Consider the following 19,054-nt stretch of genomic DNA (forward strand, 5'->3'; position numbering starts at 1 on the left):
TCAAAAGAGCTGGAAATCTAAGGGATGTAATCTGACCAGTGCTTCTCCAGGGAAGCTGAGTGCAGAGGCTAAAGGGAAAGCTGTCTCCTGCTTACAACACTGATTGTAGCCTAACACTATTAAGCCTAAAACAGAGATATTCAATATAGATACCATGGTAAGCCACATGTTTAAAATTTTTAGTAGTGTTATGGTAAAAGAAAACAGCTGAGACTAATTTTAATAATATAATATCAACTTAGACTAACTACATTTCCAATGGCAAAACCAACACAAATCCAAAATAATTGTAGAAGTAAAGAAGAGCTTTTCATAAGCTCTCCTGGACATTGTGGGGTGTGGTCTAGATGCAGAACTGATGGCTGTTCCAAAAAGGAATGCTAGCCAAGCAGCAGAAGGACAGCAGTACAGTGGAGCCAACGAGAGGGGCCCAACAAACATGCACTAGAATTCTGGTAACATGGGCCACTGTGCGAAAACCAAAAGTGGATACAAATTGTACTGGCTTAATATAGGAAGGACACTCAAAAGGCAACTCTCCACCTAGTAAATATTATTTCCTAGTAATAAATATTATTCTAGAGGGACCTGAAGAATTTATCCTCAAGTTATGTATGCCTTCAAAATAAAGACTTGGAGAACAAAACAAAACAAAAAATCAGTAACAGAAATTGAAAAGATACCTGGAATAAAGCACCAAAAGGTGCCGAGTATATTACAACGTGCAGGATTTAGTTAAAGGGATAGCTACAAACATATTAGCCAGATAAGTTAGAATTTTTTGTCTAAATTCATAAACAATGCTGCAAGGAAGGTGGGATGACTCTGATGTAAAATTATATATATATATGTAATTTTGTAATGTATAAAGTTGAAATTAAATTAGTTTATAACACAATCTATGAATTCTTTTTTTTTTCTTTCTCTCTTTTTCTGGAACTGGGACAGGGTTCTGCCTGGAACAACTTCAGATCTGCCTTACTTTAAACAATGGAGAATAAAGAAATTCAAACATTGACTTTTTTGTTTATATGAAATATGGATATGAGCAAGAATGGTTATATTTGGAGCATTTGGAGCAGAAAACTAGCTTGGTGTTGTTTCTACTCTAAAATTCAATCAGGTTTTAAATTTCTTTACTACCAACTATCTCCCTCTCTAGATAGAGTTGGGGGAAGGAACATGGAAAAACTACAATGGAAAAAATTTAAAACACATTATAAAAGTAGTTCTCACTAAATAAGTTGAGAGAGTTAATGCTATGCTCTCAAACAAAATCCCCACGCTGCCTGAAATGAGCTTTGCAGAAGGGCATTTACTTCTCAGCTCTCTTTCCTCAGCAGTCTGGAGGCAGAACCTAAGCAGCAACTGTTACAGCTGAACAGAGCATAGGACCACTCCAGGTGAGGCTAGAAATGAATTTATCTCAGCAAATAACGAATGCTCCTTTGAGGAATAGGTTGACTGAACCATATTTTCTAATTACTGCAGGCCTCCTATAAATTAATGTTGCTATTATTTCATCCCACTGTTCATTTTAAAAAGCCAAACTATTTCCTCTGTTTGCCAAGTTGTGTTTAAGACTCCTTTTTGCAAGAGGCTGCAAAGATTAAAAAACAAGTAACTATCTGTGGCCCTTTTCTCAAGCAGTCCTCTGCCTATGTGACCAAACTGTCAAGCAGGGTTGTGGCTAAACTACATTTACACGAATGGACTCAGTCTCACTTTAAAGCTGAAATTCTGTCCCATTGACGATTTTCCCATCAGGTTAATACCTTGTACTGAGACTGCCTCAAGGCTGACCAGGATTGAAGACTGCACGCCAATCATACAAATTGTTGTTGTTGACACATCAGCACCCACACTGTTCTTTATTATGTTATGTCACTGCCCTACAAGAACACTGCCAAAAAGTACTCCCATTGCATAAAAGAGAGAGCAGAGACTTAGGCAGGTTTACTGAGCTATCTGAAGTTACACACTAGAAAAAGGCAGGCTTTTTGTTCCTAGCTTTAAGTTTTTTATACTTACTGCCTTATACCATCACTCTTACCCTTCTCTTTTTCAGAGATTGACTACTTAGGATTCACTCTTAGGGCCAGAGGTATAACTCAATCAGAGACACTTGTCTACATATGAAATACTCTGGGCTTGATTCCTAGCACTGAAAAAGATTCTTAATAATACACTCTCAATAGAATTCAAGTATCTAGTCTAATATTAGCCACAGTCACCATTATCTTCTGGGAATTAGATCCCCAGAACTCACTGTCTTTGATAGTGGAAACTTCATACCTCTTGGCTACTCCCATCCCACTCATCTGCCCCTGCCACCACCTTCCAAATTGCTGGGGTGATACCACCATGTCAGGCTCAAAGCTTTATGTGTATTATTTATTTTTATTTTTACTTTAACATGGATATTAAATTTTTATGATATACAAGTTGAAAATTACATATAACCAAAAAGAAAGAAACTTTGCCCTCGACTCCTTTGATATTATTTTTAGCTACAGATTTCAATTACACAGTATGTATAGAGCCTTAAAAAAGTTTTCCTTAAGGAAATGTTTTCACATCAAAATATGATTTAATTACTTTGCAAAGAAATGATTTTTCTTTACCTAATTTGTTTCTACACTAATTCACATTTCTTTCCATTTGGAGAAATATAATTTTAGTAAACCTAAAACAACAGAAAGCCAACTATGAACTTGTACATTGCCAAATCTACGTATATGGTTAACTCATATTGAAATGTTTGAGTGTAAGACACAGAATACTTAGATAGAATACTAAGATACACAATCAAGTCTATTACAAAGCTTTTCAATTTAGAAAGTCATATATAAAGTTTATTTTGACCACCAAATTGTTATCAGCAAATTTCTTTCCTTTTTGTTTTATTTTTTAAACTAACTTGTTTACTCACTTTATATCCTGACCATAGCCCCCTCCCCCCTCTCCTCCCAGTCCCACCCTCCTTCCCTCTTTCCCCTCCTCCCTCCCCCCTACTCCTTAGAAAAAGGGAGCCACAACAACACACCCCAGGACATTCAGTCACATCATGACTGAGTCCATCTTCTTCCCCTGTGGCCTGGTGAGGCAGCCCTGCCAGGGTAATGATCAAACAGCAGGCAACGGAGTCCATGTCAGAGACAGTCACCACTCCCCTTACTAGAGGATCCACATGAAGCCTGAGCTGCCCATTGGCTACATCTATGTAGGGGGCTATATCCAGTCCATGCTCGGACCTTGGTTGGTGCTTCAGTCTCCGCAGTCTCCCCCCTGGGCCCTGGTGAGTTGGCTCTGTTGGTCTTGTGGAGCTCCTGTCCCCTCCAGGTCCTTCTATCCTTCCCTCCACTTTTCCACAAGACTCCCTGTACCTTGCCCAATGTTTGGCTCTAAGTCTTAGCATCTGTTTTGATTTGCTGCTCAGTGGAGCCTTTCAGAGGGCAGCTATGGTAGCTTCCTGTCAACAAATTTCTTAATGGATCCAAGTCAAAATATATTTTCTCTATCTGTAGAATTTGGGATCTGTAAAGGGCCACTGTGATAATCTATGTCACATATTTTAATCAATAAAAGTAGCTCTAGACTACAAGAAACAAAGCTGGTTCTGGAGCCCAGACTCTGACTTCCAAGCAGTACTCCTCCCATTCCCAAGCTGTTCTCTCCCCAAACTTCTACAATCCAGGCCATTGCGTAACAAAGGCTTTCTTTTCTTTCTTTCTTTCTTTCTTTCTTTCTTTTTTTTTTAATTTTCATGGCAGGGATTCTCTGTAGCTCTGGCTGTTCTGGAATTCCCTCTATAGACTAGTCTATCCTTAAACTCAGGATTCACCTGCTTCTGCCTCCTAAGTGCTGGGATCAAAGGTGCCCAGCTAACAAAGGCTTTCTTCATGTTTAATCGACCACTACTTAGGTAATAAGAGCTAGACAGCAATGGGAGGAAAACAGTTTGGTGGTTTTGCAAATGTTACAGCGTATGACCCAGCACTTCCTATCCTAGGTCTAAGACCTACAAGTGACATCAGAGAAGCAGAGGGAGGGAACCAACTCCACAAAGTTGCCCTCGGACCTCCACATTCGAGCTGTGGTGCATGCCTATGTAACACACCATATACAGTCACAATAATAAAAAGTTAAAAAGAAAGCTTTCCCCTTGAAATAATATACAATTTCCACCTTCAAACAACTTAATTTGGGAGATGGGAGTGGAGTGGGAAGATGGCCCAGCAATTGAAGCACTGCCCTCACAAGCATGAGAAACAGTTTGGATCCCTAAGAGCCCACGTAAATGGCAGGTGGTCATGGTAACTTCAGCCCCAGGAGCCAGAGGCAGGGATCCTGAGAACAAGCTAGCTACTGAGATTAGCCACAAAAACTCGAGATTTGACTGGGAGACTCAGTCTCAAAGAATAAGGTGGAAGAGCTATCGAGAATAATTTCTGACATCAACTTTGAGCCTTGATGAGCACTCACACCTACACATGTATGCCTCACCCCCCAAGACACATACATGAAAAAAAGAACAAAAAAACTTAATGGTCCATCAAGATGGTTCAGAGTAAAAGCACTTGCCACACAAACTTGACAACCTAAGTTCAGAAGAAGAGACTCCAACCCACAGAGCTGCCCTCTGACTTCTACCTACATCTGTACCACAGCATACACAAGCCCATACTCAGACAATAATTAGAAAGTTAAAAAATATTCAAGAATCTCCTTTGAAAACAACAATTGGGGAAACTGGGTATAGCATTTAGAGGAATTCTCTGTATCTTCTTGAGAACTTTTCTGTAAATCTGTAATTGTTTTTAAAACTATATTTTCAAAAGTGATTTCATACTTCTGTTTGTGTGGAGGTCAGAGGACAACACTAGGGAGTTGGTTCCTTCCTTCCACCTTGTGGGTTCTGCGGATCAAACTCAGGCCATTAGGTTTGGCAACAGGTACCTTTACTCACTGAGCCATCTCTCTGGTCCTCAAATGTACATGTTTCAAATAAGCAACCTAAGTTGGGAAGGCCAGCTGGAGTTACACAAATCCTTTACACATCTTCATAAAGTTAAAGGAAATGAAATACAGCTAGTACTATGGAGAAAGACAATGCCAGGAGAAATATAATAAGTCTCTAATACATGTAACCTAACTAGAAAGCCTCTAAACAGTAGTTCTCAACCTTGCTGATTGCTGTGACCCTTAAACACAGTTCCTCATGTTGTGGTGACCCCAACCATAAAATTATTTGTTGCTACTTCATAACTGTGATTTTGCTACTGTTATGAATCATAATGTAAATATCTGATTTACAACCCTATGGGGGTCCCGACCCACAGGCTGAGAACCACTGCTGTAAAATACTCTCATTTTAGAAATGGGCCAGGCTGGTGGCACATACCTGCAATCACAGCACTGAAGGAATAGACGCAGGATGCTTTCTACAAGTTCAAGGCCAGCCTGGCCTACATCATGAGCTCCAGGCCAGCCAATGCAATACATTGAGACCTGCCTCAAAAACAACAGACAGACAAATGAGCTAGAACACATACTCTTATCCTTCGGGGGCTTGGAGGGGAAACTATTTCCAAAATATTGTTTGTCTTCTAATACTAACATATAATTAAACTAAGTTATTAACATTTTCCCATTTTCTTTTTGCTATCCTGAGACAGACTCTTGTTCTATGATACAACTGGCCTGGAACTATACATCCTGAATTGGCCTTGAATGTGTAATAATCCTTCTGCCTCCTAAGTGATGGCATTACAGGGGTATGCCACCATACTCAGTTTTCACAGTGTGTATGTGTGTGTATGTGTGAATCCAACTACTGAACTATGTGTGATAAATCCACTGGGTGTATTTCCATCTGGGACACTGTCTTACACTCTTTGACAACACACATATCACACATATCACTTGAAGCTACACACAAAGATAAATTCATCTTTATATGAAAGACCCCCACAAACTACACAGCGTTGGTTTTTCAGAATGTAAATTTACATGTTTTATTCCTTTCAAGTTACCAAATCTAGATGGCTAAAGGAGATTTGCTATCTACTCTAATTGATTTTCATGTCAGCTGTTAAATTAGGTTGGCTATGTACAAGACATGTCAATCTATCATCCAGAAGCATGCTTTTAAGCAGGCAAACAGGACAGAAAGGGGAGAGTGAATACATACAATAGTTTCTATAATTTAAATAGATTAACTTTATATAATGAAGTGGTAATGCGTAAAAAAAATTCTTCTGTTCCAAGTCTTCTAGAATAAATGTAAAGAAACTGGCCTGATAAATTTTAGCTGAGAATATAAACCAAAGATATAAATAGAACCGCTAATTTTTGGCAACTGCACAACCAAAAAACATATACACACAAACCACAACCTACAAATGCTGTACCTTCTCTTTGTCACTTAAGCTTCCCTGTAAAGGCTTTGATCATCCAGGCCTTGTAATTACCTTTTAAGAAGCATGCTTAGGGTGTTTTCTGGACTGCGGGTCCACACAGCATTTCTCTTTGTCCTCTTGGGGACAGAACATCAATTGCTTTCAGCCAAATGCACTCACATATGAATATTTTAGTACAATTTAATGCTTCTATACCAACCCCAAAGGAAAAGCGCATCAATTTGTGAACACAGTTCTCTTAGAGCTAAAAGCCAAGCTAGATAATGCAGTATGAAAAGGGTTGTCAATCTTCAGCTTTTTAGCAAGTTAGAGGGCAGCCCATCCCATAAACTCATTCCCAGTTGTATACAAATAACTCTATAAAGTTTGTTTCCACACTGACTTTTCAACTCCAGTGAAAATTTAAAAACAAAGGTCAGAAACAAAATATACTGTCTTAGTAAATTCTCCTAAACTGCTTATTCATCTGGTAACTTTGATTCTATTCATTTAATGTTAGAATTATAAACAGGAAGTTGATCTGTCAGGAAAATATCAAAATATAGGCAAAGTAATCCACACCTACCAAGAGGCTGCACTAAGGGCAAGGACACAGTTCCTGGCAACAGATAGTAGATTCTTTAATGATTACAACCTGCCTATGTGTTTAGATGGCTGGGAAGGTCAGGTCAGCACCATCAAACAGATCATGGAGAGCAATCTAGAAGAGGAACTACACCCAACACATCAAGACTTTAAAAAATCATAGAAATAAAATCTAGTCATAGTGTAAACCTAAAACTCTGAGCCTCAATAAGTATTAAATGATAATAAAATACAATAAGCCAGACAAATATCAGAGAAATAATTTAATGGTTTTTCATGATTTCAAACAACAAAATCTTCTAAGAATCTGTACGGGGTCGGGAGGTGACCCAGTGGGTAAGAGCACTTCCTGTAAAAGCTAGAGGATCTGATGTCAAATCTGACTACCCATGTCAAATCTGGGCACAGCCCATGCGCCTTGCAACCCGAGCACTGGCTAGTGGGTCCAGGTAGATCTTGTGCCTGCTGGCTAGCCAACCTAGGTGAAAATGGGGAACTTCAGATTCAGTTGAGAGGACCTGTCTCAAAAATGAAGGTGAAGACAAATAAAGAAAAACAGCATCTTCTGGTCTCTGCAAGAACATATAGGATGCAGACCCTACATGTGAACACATGCAAATACATACAACACACACACACACAGATTATACACATATACAAAAGATTTTGTAATAGTTACTGTAAAAGTAACTAGTGCACAGCATTTGTAACATGCCAGGCAGAGTTCTACGTTACATATACATACAATACCTCATTTAACCTTTTATTTTTAACATATCTTAACTCATTTATTATTTACAACTCTGTGAAATAGGGATTGTCACCATTATACATATCTTGAAAGTGTACCACAGGAGAGTAAGTGATTTATCCAAGGTCAATAGAAAGCACATGGTAGTGTAAGAGCAGAGCTCTGGCAGCTTGACTGGCACTTAGACTCTTAACTAACTGCTCTTCCTTCTTTCCATACTTCTCCCTCCCTCTCTCCCTCTTCTCCCCTGCCTCATGCAGTCCAGCCTGGCCTGGAACTGTGCACAGTCTGACCCTCCTGCCTTAAGTGTACTAGGACTACAGGACTGTACACTGAAGGTGTTTATAATCTGAGGGAGACTACACAATGGCTCCTCAGCTGCTGCCCAGCTGCTCTCCAGACAGGACTGTGTATTATGTCCACACTGTACATGCAAGCAAAGAGAGCAGAGACATTCATTGTAGAATTTTTTTTTCATAATGCTTTTTGATTCAAGACTTTAGAGGATGGTTAAGAGTCACTTATTTCCAGTATTTCAGGAGCTGGGCAGACCCTCTACCACCCTGTTTCCAGTTACCCTGACACCACGGAACCATGAGTACAGCTCCCTCTCTGTAACATACAGGCCAGCTACAAAATATCTATTAGAAAATGGGTTGTGTGACATATTCACATAATAGGAAACTGAAAAAATAAACAAACAAAACCAAACCAAAAAACCAGCCGCCTGTATTTACATAGACAAACCTCAAAAAATAAGATTATCTAGGTATAAAGAACCCATATAGAGTGCTGCTACTAATGTCTTTAAAAATACTGTACAGCGGTGCTCTTCAATATTTTTAGGTCACAGCAGACACATGATGATAACATAATATGTTACCCTGCAGTTAATGAACAAAGTTGGTCATAAAGTCTATAGTTCAAAAGCTGAGACCATCAGTCTCTGGCATACCTGAGAGTCAAACTGGCTTCCTTCCCTTCTCCTAGACAGGATCCTGCTCTGTGGCCTATGCTGGGATCACTACCCATGGTGACCCTGCTTCACCTCCCTGGGTGCCAGGACTGCAGGCACACACTACCTAGCTACACACGGTCCCCAAACTGAAAAGCTCAGCCACACACTGTTTAGAGATTTGCACAAACATAGTAAAAGTAAAAATAGTATTAGAACAATAATCACCAAATTTAAAATGACAGTTACTTTTGAGGAAAGACTACACATTTAAGGAAAATTTCATGAGGCTTTTAGTAATGTAACATTGCTTATTTGAGGACGGGGGAAATTTGGGACAGGGTTTCTCAGTGTAGCCCTGGCTGCCTGGAACTTACTCTGTAGACCAGGCTTGGTGCCTATCTAACTCAGAGATCTACCTGCCCCTGCCTCCCTAGTTCTAGGATTAAAGATGTGTGCTACCACCACACGCCTATAACACTGCTTCTTAGGTTGGGGGCTATTTCAATATTATATTACATATACTTACATAAATATGCATAACTTTAGAGGAAAATAATGGGAAATAAAAGCAAACACAAGTGTAAACAATATTTCAAGCTTAGCTGTAAATTTGAATCCAGTAACATGGCTACTTGGGCTGGAATACTGACAGACCTTAGTGCACACCTTTAATCCCAAACAATGAAGGTTAGAGTTAAGCGTGTAGAAGTGAGGAGTCAGAGAAAGAGTTAACAGACTAGGAGGTGCCCAACCCTCACGAGAACAGGAGAGAGGTCTTGTTCTGTATGGCTTTTGCGTGGTAACAAGTGCATTAGGGTTACTTCTTCTTGTCCCAGGTTGTCTTTACCCTGTATCTAAGCTCTACTCATCTGGTGAGGAAGAGAGTTGAGCTAGCACCTCTATACACTCACCACCTCACTTCAGATCCAGTCTTTCTAACACAATTCATTTGAAGAAGGGCTTGACAACTTAACTGCCAGCCTGCAGTTTTACCATAATATAAGCCGGAACAGCAGACACACAACCAAACAGTTTCTCCCTCTCTTGGAAATGCACTTACTATACAGTTGGCCCACACTGAGGGACATCATAAAAACAACCCTATAAAACTACTGTTCTATTTATAGTAAAGATATTGTTGAGGATGTCAATCAATAGTGTCTTCTTTATATGGACTCAAGGGATATAGCTCTCTGATCTTGATACCAAGCCAAATGATATTTCCCATGTACAATTAGTTTATTTTACCTTTGGGACACCGTAAATCAGAGCACTGATCTTGTTTCCTAATATGAGCTGGCTTCTAGAAAGCCTAATGCCAAATTTGTGGCCCACATCTAGAGAAGGTCACATAGCTTTCCAATCTTTCTTTATTTGCCATCTAAACTTTTTCAAAATTATCTAAAGTGTCACCTACCACAAAGAAATTGGAAACGCTTGCCTGCCATAGATAGGTGGTCAGGAATAGGTCATGAATACTGAAAGAGCTTAGGACTGAAGACAAATAAGGACCAAGCACTACTGCTCACCACAATCAAGACGCCAAAGGCTAAACAAGCATGACAATGCATGCACTACTAGACCCAAAAGTAGATTCTGTACTGGGGGATCAGTGCTGGTAATGAGTATGAAGATACATGATAAAACTGGAATATTAAATACAGAAAACGGGGGCTGGAAGATGGCTCATCAGCTGAGGGCGCTGGCTGCTCTTCCAGAGGGCCTTTTTTCCCAGAGTTCAATTCTCTCTCTCTCTCTCTCTCTCTCACTCACTCACTCACTCAATGGTGGCCTACAACTGTCTATAATAGGATCTGATGTCCTTTTCTAGTGTGTAGACCTGAATGCAGACAAAGTACTCATATACATAAAATACACACATAAATAAATAAATCTTTAAAATACCAGAAAATTGAATAAAATCATGAACAAAATTTGGATATAAAATATAACTGTACTAGAACTGAAGCTGGAGGGATGGCTCCGCAGTTAAGAGCACTAGCTGCTCTTCTGGAGGACCCAGGTTCAAGTCTCACCATCAGCCTATAACTCCAGACCCAGGAGATTCAACACCATCTTCTGGTCTCTGTAGCACCAGGCATGCACATGGTGCACATACATATATACATACGTACATACATACATACATATGCACATGCACACATACACACACACACAGAGGTAAAATACCCACACATATGAAATTAATTAAAAAACAAGGTAAAGCTGGGCATGGTGGCACACACCTTTAGTCCCAGCACTTGGGAGGCAGAAACAGTAGATCTCTTAGTTTGAGACCAGGCTGGTCTATGAAGTGAGCTCCAGGACAGCCAATGCTACATAGAGAAACCTGTCTCCAAAAATCAAAACAAAAAACAAAAAAAAAAAGAAGAAACAGACAGATATGTAAGGTAGAGAATGATAGAGGAAGATGTCCACTTCTACAAACAGAACACACACACACACACACACACACACGCGCGCGCACACACACACACACACCACAGTAATAAATGTAAATAAATAAATTTATTTAGGGGCAAAAAGCCACAATGTTACCTAATGTAAAACAGTTCAGAAAAAGCATATACATATATATACACACTTGTACATTGTACTTTTTTTAGCTTTAATTTTCTAAGCTTGAAATTAACTCCAAATCAAAAGTTAATTAGAAATAAAATTAGTCATTGTCACAACAGTAAGCTGTGAACTAACCAGTGGCTTCTGATCAATGGTCTACATCTTACAAGAGTGTGAGGCCATGAGACCACTGGAAACTATTTCACACTGTGTAAATTGTTGTGACTGACAGAAAGAAAAAGGTCATGTAACTAAATTCAAGGCATATTTTGGATATTATGTATTTTCTCAAATTAATAATAAAAAATAAAAGTTATTCTGTACGGATAAGAAGACTGACTTTCTTTGTACTGTTAGTTGAATCAGTGAACGTTTGGCTCCTTACCATCAGAAGAACAGTGGTGATACTTTCCAAAGTTGTTTTAAAAATGCCAACAAGTCAAAATACTGGATATTATAATAACAAAATGGGAAAAGAAATAAAGCCTTGAAATGTTCAAAAGCGACAAAATGGTCCATGAAATAAGACTAAATGAATGTGCTGTGTTTAGCTTTAAAAACAAAGAATATTGCATTAGTATTAGTGAAATGGATGTAATAGCACACAGTTCAAATGGGTGGAGGCAGGGAGAGATTTTTGAATGCTCAGAAGTGTAATTCTTGCCAATAGTGGGATATGGCTGCCAAAAAACCTAATGCAATATTAAGTAGCATTAATTAAGGTATTATTTAGAGTGATAATAACCCAACTCCACACTAGTCAGCAAGCATATGAAATAATACATTCAATTCTGGGCCTCAAATATGGTCCTAAGGGAAAAGCTTGTATCAGACTTATCTTCCTGATAAAACAACTATAAATCTGGTTCAAAAACAGATAGCAACTGTTTAAATATGTTAGAGATCAACACTGACAGGTAGAATTTGAGGAGCCAAATTCTGTAGGTGAGAGAAGCATGCAGACAGGGGTCCAGCATACATCTCCTCTTTTACCTGAGGTATCTGCAATTTCTCCACAAGGATAAAGGGCAATATGAAATCAAGCCCTTTAGATAAAAACCTGAACTCTTACTAGATGAAGAAAGTACATAGAGGATACGTGGCTGCCACACTAGCTGGAAGTGTGGAGAAAAGTTCCAGAAAAGAGAGAACCCTGAGGAAGAACCACAGACTCCCATTTAAATACCACTCATGATGAGAGCTTGCAGCAAATGAGAAACAGACAAGAAGGCCTTCAGTTAGCTATCCTATCAGAAACATAAACAGACACACCACAGATGTGGAGAAAGTAAACAAGAAACTCACCACTAGAATATATTTTAAAACTTCCTTAAGGCAACAATAAAAACAAGCAATTCAATTAATAAAAGCAAACAATTTCAATAAACACTTTAAAATTCGCAGGTGGCCAGTAATACAATACGTGCCCTATAATCCTGAAGTCCCTCATGACGTGAAAGTAAGACTGAGAAACCACAACTGAAGGACTCATGAATCACTCATGTGACTCTAAACTAGTATCATTTGCTATAAAGGACATTAATGAAATAACAGTTAAAATTCAAATGGAGTCTGATGACTAGATAGTACTGTATGTCAATGTTAATGTTCTGATTTGAAAGGCTGCACTATGGTTATGTAGGGAAATGCATGAATTTGAAGCTGGCCGGGCATCATCTCTCTCACACACACACACACACACACACACACACACACACACACACACACACACAAATTTGTTCTATACTTGCAAATTGATTGCTTCCCAAAAATGTGTGTGTGTGCACGTGCGTGCATGCATGCGTGTGTGTATGTGTGTATGTAAGCATAAAACATATATGGGAGACTCTGCTGTTAAGGTTGAAGTCTGGCATTTCCAGATAGCCTCTGAGCTTGGTATTAGAGACTCATTTCTCAGCTGGGTTCCCTCTCTGCCTAATCTGGGGAACCCCAGATCCTCTAAGGAGCATCCATAGCCCTCAGGGAGACTACAAGCCCAACTCTTTCCTGATAAGAAACCTGTTCAGCAAGCACCATTCCTGGAAACACCCACCCATGCTAATGAGACCTTAGCTTTTAGCAAAGACCTTTAACCAAACCTGGAGTTCTTCCTCCACCCATAGGATAATTAGGTACTGTGTGCCCCCTCTTATGATAGGACTGTGCTACTGTATGTAAATATAGTGGCCCCTGCGCCCCTATTTCCAGCAAATCAAACACATTCACCCTCAAAACCCTGCCCACTGCCTAAAGTTTATAAGCCCCTATTTGACTGAAATAAAGGAGCCAGCATCATCTATTTCACTAACTGAGACTCCTCATGTATTCTGAGGAAGGGCAGGCTCGCCTCCTCTCTGAAGAATCGCCACTAGACCCCTGGAGCTTGGCTGCCAATCAGTCAGCCATGTACTGCTGGCCACTTTAAGATTCTGTCACTCACCAGGGTTTGAGCACAGATCGCTGCCCACTCCACCCACTGCAAAGCATGTCTGTGGGGCAAGCATCTGGCTGTTCTTGAAGCAGGCATTTTGTCCACCCAGACAAAACCAGCTCCCGCCTCTGCTTCCCTTGGTTTTGGAGTTCTGAGTTAGCCTTGTTACTGGTTGCTCAAGAAGCAGACACTGGCTCGCCCAAGCAGCCTGGCTTAGGTTTCAGAGTCCTGAGCTCCTTTGACCCTGCACTTTACCCTTTTCCACCCAGAGGCGTGTACCCCGGTTTCGTGCTCCCAGGCCTGAGCTTCCCAGGAGAGTACCGGAAAAAGCCCAGGCTCCTACCGGACACCAACAACACGTATCTATGAATATACATCTATGCCTGTAATGGTCAATCTTCATTGTCAATTTATAATCACCACTGGAACAAAACATGCCTCTGTGAGTGCTTTTGAAGGTATTTCCAGAAATGCCTTAACAGGGCAGGGAAGGCCCACTCTGAATGTGGGTGATACTATCTATGGGCCAAGATATCTGACAGAAGGAAAAGGGGAAATTAAGCTGGGCACCAGTGTTCATCTGTTTCTTGACAGGATTCAATGTGACTTTAGTAAGTTCTCGTCACGTCTTCCTCACTATAACGGACTATACCCCTTAAACTGTGAACCAAAACATTCCCTTCCTTCCTTCAGGGGCTTTGTCTGGTATTATGTCATGGCGACAAGAAAAGCAACTAACACAATGCTCACCAAGAGAGTTAATACATTAAAATCCTCTGAAGAGTTGTATGAGCTACATTAAAGTCTTCAAAGCATTTAATGCTTAATCTCCTCATGAGCAAAACACAACAGTTCTATATTATAAAAGTAATGCTGAATAGAACTAATTGTATGAAACTTACTTTCAATACAAGAAAGGATGCTACCAGCCACTCTGTGCACTCTGCTCCTGTTTAATAACTATGAATGCCCCCTTTCTGTCACAGTAAGTCTGTTTGCTACTTCAGTGTATATACTGAATTTCTTATAAAAGTAGTTTTGATTAGGAAGCTGTTGATCTTTTATGAATTCAAGCCAGGATGTGTCTACTCACATAAAACTGTACATGCAAGATTTCCACAAAAAATATGTGTGCCACACCTAATTAAATGTCATGGACGGCTCCAGCTCATCTGCTCAATAAATCCACTTTCACAGCCAGACTAATGTGGTATGACAAGCAAGTCAGTCACACAGCACTTTGACTTAATTTATGAATAGTTTTAGTGCTTATAGTCAGTACTGAGACTCTCTCTGCTTCAAGTAAGCTAAGTAACACAAAATATATTAACCAAAAGAAGAAAGATTGCTTCACTGAACTTTGTCAAAATGAAACATTTCAGCTCATCAAAAGAAAAAGAACAGGAAAGTCCTAGCATGGGAAAAAAATTCACAGTACATATCTGAAAAATAATTTGTATATAAGCTACATAAAGAGACTCCAGAAAGACTAAATAAATAATCCAACTTTAGAAGGACAAAATAGATATTAAAACTAACTTCAAAGAGATGCCTTAAAAGAATTGGGGGAGGGGAAAGCATGATTAAAATATTTTGCATAAACATTTTTAAAAAGATGATTTTGAAGTGATTATCTAGCAGATGAGGGTGCAAAGAGACTTTAATGGATACAATACAGTATCCTATGTTGAAATAACAAAAACATTTTGAGTTACACAAAAATATTTTCCTCATGCAATATAAATCTAAACATGTTGAAAAATGATTCAATGCATTACTTAAGAAATATGAATGGTCAAGTGATGTTTTAAAAGACTGAACTTTCAATTCAACATTTCCTATGTTTCCCTTTAAGTTTTGCAAGGTTTTTAGAGCACTGTGTCTGGCTAGGTGTGATGGCTTAGGCCGGAAATCCCTGCACTTGGGAGGCTAAAGCAGGATTGTTGAGCTGCTGGCCAGCTGGACTACAGACTGACATTCTGTGTCATCCTCTTGACAAAGAGGAAAATCACAAGGTCAATTTACAATATCAACAGTAAAATGAGTTAGGAATGCAGCTCAGTGGACTAGCACTTGCCAAGCATATACAGAGTCCTAGGTTCTCTCTACCACATCACACACACAAACTAACAATAACGACAATGACAATAACAAAACAGCATTGTGACCTCATACTGCTTTAAATCTTTTTGCAAAGTAATTCCTAATTTAAAAACTGCTAAGCATTTTATTAAGACCAAAAACCTCCAGACCTTGTGAGGACATATTCACCATCATAATGGCTAGATGTACAGGACCATTGAGTAAGATATAAATCACTGAAATTATTGCCCAACAAATACATACAGTGCTGATCCCCACAGAATTCTGCAGGGCATATTTTATTGCAATACTTACTGGCGCTACTATTTTTCCTGTCTGACCAACTTGCATGTCATTGGGAACAAAGCCAGCATCCACAGCAGCACGGGAGGCACCAACTGAAAGGGGAGGAAATGTCATTATTTTCAAGCTCTATTATTTATCTAATGAGATATTCACCAACAATTACAAAATATCCTAATATTGTACAGTCAGAAATTATTACATAAAGACTCACTTTTGGAAAAAATCCTGATCAAGGATTTGTAACTGATCATGGATTCTAGAAAATAATTTTCATTGTGTGTTATATTCTTTCTTCTTTTTAAAAGCTAATTATTTAATTATTTATTTATATTGAGATAGGGCCTCTCTATGTAGCCCTGGATCTCCCAGAACTTGCCATGTAGACCATACTGGCCTTGAACTCATAGAGATTCTTCAGTCTCTGCTTCTTGGATAATGTGTTTAAAGGCATGTACCACCTCTCCAGCAAATTTCAATTTTCTAATTTGGCTGGCTTCTGATGTTTTTGTTTTTGTTTTTAAGTAAGCATTCATAAACACCACATTACAAGCTACTTAACGAATACTATACAATGTTCCTTTCTATATTAACTTCATGTCTTTTGAAAAATACTATATAATAACATTATCTCTATGATCAGATGAAGTCATATTTAACACAAAATTGAGGTTTAACAAATATCTCATATTAAATTAATAAATAAAAATATAACTGGTTTCCTCTCCACAGGGAGACCCTTTCTGGAAAGTGAAAGAAAGGGAGTCAGGCATTTTTTTTCTGTATACTGTTGCATTAATTTATTCTTCTTGTTCTACTTTCCTAAGGGAGAAGCTCAAATGGTTGCTTTTCTTTTCTAATACATGCTTAGTTCTATAAATTTCCTTACACGAGCTCATGTACTCCTAGGGAAGCTGAGGCAAAGAATCACAAGGCCAGCATGGGCAAGGTAGTGAGACTGTCTCAAAGATTTGAAATTTAAAAACAAACAAACAAACAAACAAAAGTGCAGGGGGAGTCATGCAGACACAGCTCAGTGACAGGGCGGCTGCCTACCATGTGAGGCCCTCAGCTCAATTCCCAGTGCTCAGCATAAAGCCCACCCACCCACCACTGTTTACACTTTTTTCACTCAGTTCAAAGTATTTCTTTTGAGAGGTTTTCCTTTACTCATATGTTACGTAGATCCATGTATCTTAGAAGGTTCCAATTATGTTTGTTACATCAAGCTCAAGCTAAGAAAAGAAGCCGTGTGATACCTCTCTTTTACATTTATGAAGGGGCCTTACGGCCACCAATGTCTTCCTTGGTGAATGCTCCCGTCAGCTTGAGAAATTGCTGTTGTGTAATGAAGACATCAACAGACGTTAATCCAATCCAGTTACCTGCTGAATTTAACTGAGTTTCCCTGTTCTATACATTTGTGATAGAATCATTGACCTTTACAAGGTAAGTCTAACAGATTTTTTCCTCCTTCATTAACAAGGCTTTATTTTCATTTTTTTGTGTGTGTGTGTGAAAAATTCTCTACAGTATAATGCTTTAGGTTCTGGCAACATTTTCACTGAACTAGAATTGTCTCTCATATGGCCTGCAGGAATAAGTTCTAAGTGCAGCATGTATTCCTTGGTGTTCCTCCACATCCGAGAGATGGGGCAAAATGGGCCGAATCTGTTACAAGGGTAAGCTGTCTGTGTGAAGGAGGGACCTGCCTTGGGAGCGCTAACATGCACCACTCCTACAGAAATGCTTGGTCCAGGAGGCGCCTCTTCATCCTTCGCCACACACCAACAACCAGAGTTGACCGAAACCCCTTCTGCTGGGCTTCGAGTCACCCTCTCAGTCAAGTGCCCTGGACTCTCTTCTTGCTATAATTCAGGAGCTGTAAAAGATCTGCGCCATCACCTGACTGAGCCGCACCCAAGTATGACAAGCAGGGACGGCTGTCGCCTGGCCTTAGTGATGGGATCTCCCAGCACCGGCACCGCTCAAAACTCTTTTTGCAACTTCCAAAGCCAGTCAATTCTGAGCGGTTCCTAAGGCTGGGCCCTTTAGCTGCAAAGATGCCCAGCTGAGGAATATGCCCGCAGTGCCGCCTCTCCCTTTACCTCTAAAGGGTATAACTCCACGGGTAGAGAATTCTAAGTTGCTGGGGGTTTTCCTCTAAATACTCGAGGACTTCTATCCCATTCTTATCACATGGTTCCTGAAGAAAAGTTGAATGCGTTTATCTTTGCTATTTTTCTAGTCTAAGACTTTTTTTCCTCCATTTTTGTTTCTTTCAGGATTTTTATCTTCATCTTTGACTTGTTATAGCTTGTAACTTACACACATCCTGAGCTTCCTGGAGCTTTGCTTGGGTATGAGGGTCTGGAGCACTTCTCAGGCTTTGGTGTATCAACCACTCCTGCTCCTTTCTCCCACGCCCTCACTCTTCAGTTGTTGTTACTGTTTACTTTGTTTTTTATCATGTTACTTGTACTTTTTAGAGTGTCCCCTAGTTCCTTAATACCTTAGTGCTATTTTCTAGCTTTCTTTTTTTCCCTTGTGTTTTGGCTTTAAACATGTCTGTGGCATATCCTGAGGCTCAGAGATTCTTTCCTCGTCCTTCTAGTTTACTATGTTCATAAGATACAGTCATTTCTTTTTCCATGAGCTTTTTTGTAATTTTTATCATTTTTTAAAATCTTTATCATTTTTATTATCTTTATCAGAATAAAGAAAAATACATTTATTTAGTAGTGTGTATCTATGTAAGCTATCCAGGAATCAGATGTGGAGGTTGGAGAATAGCTCGCAGGAATCTGTAGTAGGCTCTGAAGTTGACACATCATTACTTTACCAATCAAAACTAGACAGATTCCTAAGATTTGGCAAACATAAAACTGCCATACAAACTCTTTAAAAATTACTAGTATCCAGCCCCCTTTTCTGAGAAG

At 39.4% G+C, this 19,054-nt stretch overlaps 1 protein-coding gene across 1 annotated transcript in view; it reads right to left on the reverse strand.

Moving 5' to 3' along the window:
• The window catches only part of ETFA (electron transfer flavoprotein subunit alpha), a 56,553-nt gene that overhangs the window by 15,587 nt on the left and 21,912 nt on the right, over positions 1–19,054 (reverse strand). Inside the window, exon 9 of the mRNA XM_084782963.1 lies at positions 16,128–16,210. Coding sequence (XP_084639089.1) covers positions 16,128–16,210 — 83 coding nt within the window. The remainder of the gene's footprint in view (positions 1–16,127; positions 16,211–19,054) is intronic.

The sequence above is a fragment of the Acomys minous genome, assembly GCF_964271855.1.
Source record: "Acomys minous genome assembly, chromosome: 5".
In the NCBI taxonomy this organism is placed as follows: Eukaryota; Metazoa; Chordata; class Mammalia; order Rodentia; family Muridae; genus Acomys; species Acomys minous.